The sequence below is a fragment of the Monopterus albus genome, unplaced genomic scaffold (assembly GCF_001952655.1).
Source record: "Monopterus albus unplaced genomic scaffold, M_albus_1.0 scaffold395.1, whole genome shotgun sequence".
NCBI lineage: Eukaryota > Metazoa > Chordata > Actinopteri > Synbranchiformes > Synbranchidae > Monopterus > Monopterus albus.
In genome coordinates, this window is record NW_018128275.1 from 127611 (window position 1) to 131584 (window position 3974).

Sequence of the window (3974 nt, forward strand, 5' to 3'; positions counted from 1 at the left end):
AAATTTTTGAAATACACAACTAGAAAAGTGGGGAGTTGTTCAACAATCAGAGTGTAACAGGAAATTTCTCTCGTTTCTCATACAACTCATGGTTACCTTATAGCGTTCTGTGTGTGAAGTATCTAACACTGAATACAGTAAGATAGTGGCCAGAACATTAGTACTGTATCAATATTACTGGGAAAAAACATTCCTCTGTATAATTTGCTTGTGTTACTGCAGATACATCTGGTACAAGACAACATTAAACATATGTATGTATCTCTAAAATGTAAACTTCTTTACTTAACATTGTGTCACCGCAATGCCACCAAAAACCACAGGCTCTATGGGCTCTATATCCCTTATACATTAGTTTTGGAGTCAGTTATTACTGCTGCAGTACCTGGCTACAACAACTGGTTCCAGCTGTTGTGATGACATATAACCTAGACTGTGTAGGGGGGATACTGCTTGAGTTTGTTTTGACTCTCACTTTGCCCTTAACAGTCGAAAATTAGAGGGAGAAGTTAGTTAATGTAGCTTTAATCAAATGAGATAACATATTTATCAATAAGCTTTAACAGTGCCGCAAGGCAGCATTTTTATACTTTGGGACATAGCCAGGCTAGCTTCCCCTATGCTTCCAAACTTTATGCTAACGTCTCCTGGCTGTTAGCTTACAGACAGATTGTGTGTAATTTGACTATCCCAGTGATGTCATAATGCAGTTTCATTTTTTACACATTTATGGTATTAGGTGCATGGTCCCACAATATGCAACAGTAGAATACAGAATCCTAGATCACAGCATTACAACATGCTAAATGAGGGGGATGTAAGGGTCAGTCACAGTAGTAGATATGCAAGACTCAAATCCAATATAACTAAGATATTTTCTCCCCGGCAAAATGTCTTGCTGTTACTGCCGACCTGTCCCTCACTGGTGCTTCATTTCCAGTTTGTGTCCAGTCCAGCAGCTGTTCGTACTGGGCTTCCTGTGAGGAGATTAGCCAATTTCACAGTCCCAGTTCTGGCTGGACGGTCGACTGCAGGAGCTGATGGACAGGACAGCTGGACCAGGTTTTCCAGAAGCACTGTAAATAACTACAAGAAATGCACTGTTGATTTATAACACAGAAAAACACTTCAACTTACTGCCATGATCTGAGCATGACTTTAATGTGTAGCTCAAAAACTCCTAAACTAATAAGAATTAAAAATCCAAAAGTGGTTAGAATATAAAACTAAGCAAAAATAAAGTTAGAATTGTTCTTAAAGTATTCACGTAAAACTACTTTTTATTGAAACAGCAGCTTTACCATTAATAAATGGTCGCACTGACCATATTATTTTCAGGACAAACATGGTGTCTGACACGCACAGGTCCCACCCGCTATTAAATGCTTCCTGTGCAGGCTGACCTGGCTGCTGCAGCTCAGTAGCTCACTGTCTGAACTGCAGTTTACCATGACAACCTGGTTGCCAACAGCAACATGACGGCCAGACAGAAGTGACATTGATTTACCTTTAATTCCTTAAGACCCTGGAGCGAGTGCATGACGTTTGTGCAAGAGTGGCAAGATCATCAGGTGACATTTACACCAGCAGACCGTTAGTTTCAATCTGTCCAAATATGAGTGTGCAACTCTACACATGGTGTACATACAGGACAGTGGTATGAGAATAAAATGTCTAACTATAATTCTGGTGATTTTAATATCTTCACTGCAGATGCCACCGTCCTCTCATGGACATTTCATCCTATGTGAATTTCTCTTTACAGTGATGATATGTGATTACCCTTTTAAAGGAATGTAAGTGCTCCATCTGCTGGACAAATGGCTGTAACTGCACTTCCATAATAGCACTGGAGCACACATGCTCAAAAAACAGGATATTTTCAGCTGGTGTGTGTCGGCATGATAACATATTTTAATAAGCTGTGTTATTAAGGACCCTGAATGTGTATTTTCTTAACTAGCTTCTTATTGTGAAAGACTGGATCCTAGATAAACACAATTTTTGCCAAAGTTAGAACTGTTTTGGTTTGTTTTTCAAAATTTAACAGCATTTGAATCAGAATCTGATGATAAAGCTATTTTTTTTAGTGTTACGTCTCAATAAAGAGCTAAATCTGTTTTTATAACTTTGATTGTTGCTCGTAATCATGAAGATGACATTATAATGAGAAATGCTTGAGGTCTGAAGCAGTTAAGACCAAAGTTGTAATAAACCAGAATTATCCTTTAATCAACATATCTTGAGTGAAAAGCAATATATTTGTACAGTATGTAGTCCCAAAGAGCAGATTTGAAGAAATGTCTTCAAAAATGTCTTAAATCCTGGAGTGAACACAAATCAAAGACTTTCACTCGATTTCAGGTTCATCTGTATTGATGTTACGACTTTTATAATAAAACAAACGATCACTGTGTTTTAAGGATCAATACAAAATGCGTCTTTAAAACAAGATGGAAAAAATAAATAAAACTGCTGCATAAGTGTTATAGAAATCACAATCCTGTCACGTTACAATTCTTTAAAGCAGCGATAACTGTCTACGATGACTCAACGTGTTCTACAGTACAAATAAATAAAGAGAACAGCTGTCAAACTGAAACTGTAAAAGAAACCAGTCTGGATGCAGATCGGCCACCTCCAGCTACGTTAACAGCGGCGGTGATCACTGAGAGGTTGTGTGTGCCTTTTTATGCATATATATTGTTTACAGCACTTTGTAGGTTTCAGGTTTAACAGGGTTTCAGTCCTCACAGCGTCCTCAATGAAAACAGCACAATTCCACGCACACAGTTAAGCCACTGTCATCAAAACTATACATTCATTAAATTAACAATGCATTGTCTTTGTTAAGCAACCAGTGAAATGACTCTAGATTACATAATTACATTAGATTGCAAGGAGAATGAACCATTCACAAGACAAAATCCAGTGGAGAGGGGAGGCTGTTTCAAGGAGGAGGGGGGTGGTTGGCATGATGATGTATAGCACAAGGTTGGTAGGCGCAAGAGTCATGACATCATCTATGCTTTGGCCGCAGATCACCAACATTCACCCCATGAGGGGCCATGAGTCCGTTAGAGTTGGCGTTTCTGCACTTGAGTCCCTGTGTCTCTTTCACTTCTTAATCTTTGTTACCTTTTCTCATCTCAAACCATCCCAACACCCGCTTCTGTCCGCCAACACTACCCCACCTCCTCCCACCATGATCTGTGGTCGCACACTGGGGTTGTCTCTGATCTGACTGAGACTGGGCCGCTCCAGCTGAGTTGTGGCTTCCTACAGGCTTCAAGGCTTGTGTTTAAAATGGGCCTCCACTGCAGAACCAGACAAATACAATGAGGTCATTTGGACAGACCATTAGAGAGGGTCATGTGCTTTCATACACTATGGCTCCTCCTCAGCATCTTAAATTCAACACACATTCCCTGCTCCCCCCATAGTTCATCCCATATGATTATCCCAAACAAGACTATACAAATATTGTATGTAATCATTTTTTTTGTAAAGCACATCCAGTACAAACACAAATGCAATTTAATGTGCTTCACAAAAGTTGAAATGTTTTCTCTAACGTTTGATGGAGCACGCTGTGGTATTAGCTGTATATACTTCCTAAAATTATACAATTATTTTAATGGTATAATGTCTCACATTTTTAGATGTTTTTAATGAAAATATGGTTTCTAATCAATTAAACCAAAGGTCTACTGTTGATGTCGGTAATCAATATACAACAAAACAAAATTTAAGCATCATGACCATGTCAAGCTGAACCTCAAGATGGTGCAGCTTCAGTCAAAAAGATGTTTGTATTTGGATACGTCAGCAATAGAGAATCCACAAAATTTGTTTGGCTGTTTCACCTACACACAGACGAGTAAAGCTGTTTTTAGATAGGACGTGGTGGGTGCTGGGTTCCACTATCAAACCCATTCATTACTATATGTTGTGCGGCAGAAAAATTTATCTAT

At 38.9% G+C, this 3974-nt stretch overlaps 1 protein-coding gene across 2 annotated transcripts in view; it reads right to left on the bottom strand.

Annotated features, from left to right (window-relative positions):
* Positions 1 to 2222: 2222 nt before the first annotated feature.
* LOC109951545 (arf-GAP with dual PH domain-containing protein 1-like) overlaps positions 2223 to 3974 on the bottom strand; it is a 56689-nt gene continuing 54937 nt past the window's right edge. For both annotated transcript variants that reach the window (XM_020586113.1, XM_020586114.1), the window contains one exon: positions 2223 to 3317. In XM_020586113.1, coding sequence (XP_020441769.1) covers positions 3289 to 3317 — 29 coding nt within the window. In that variant the 3' untranslated portion in view covers positions 2223 to 3288. The remainder of the gene's footprint in view (positions 3318 to 3974) is intronic.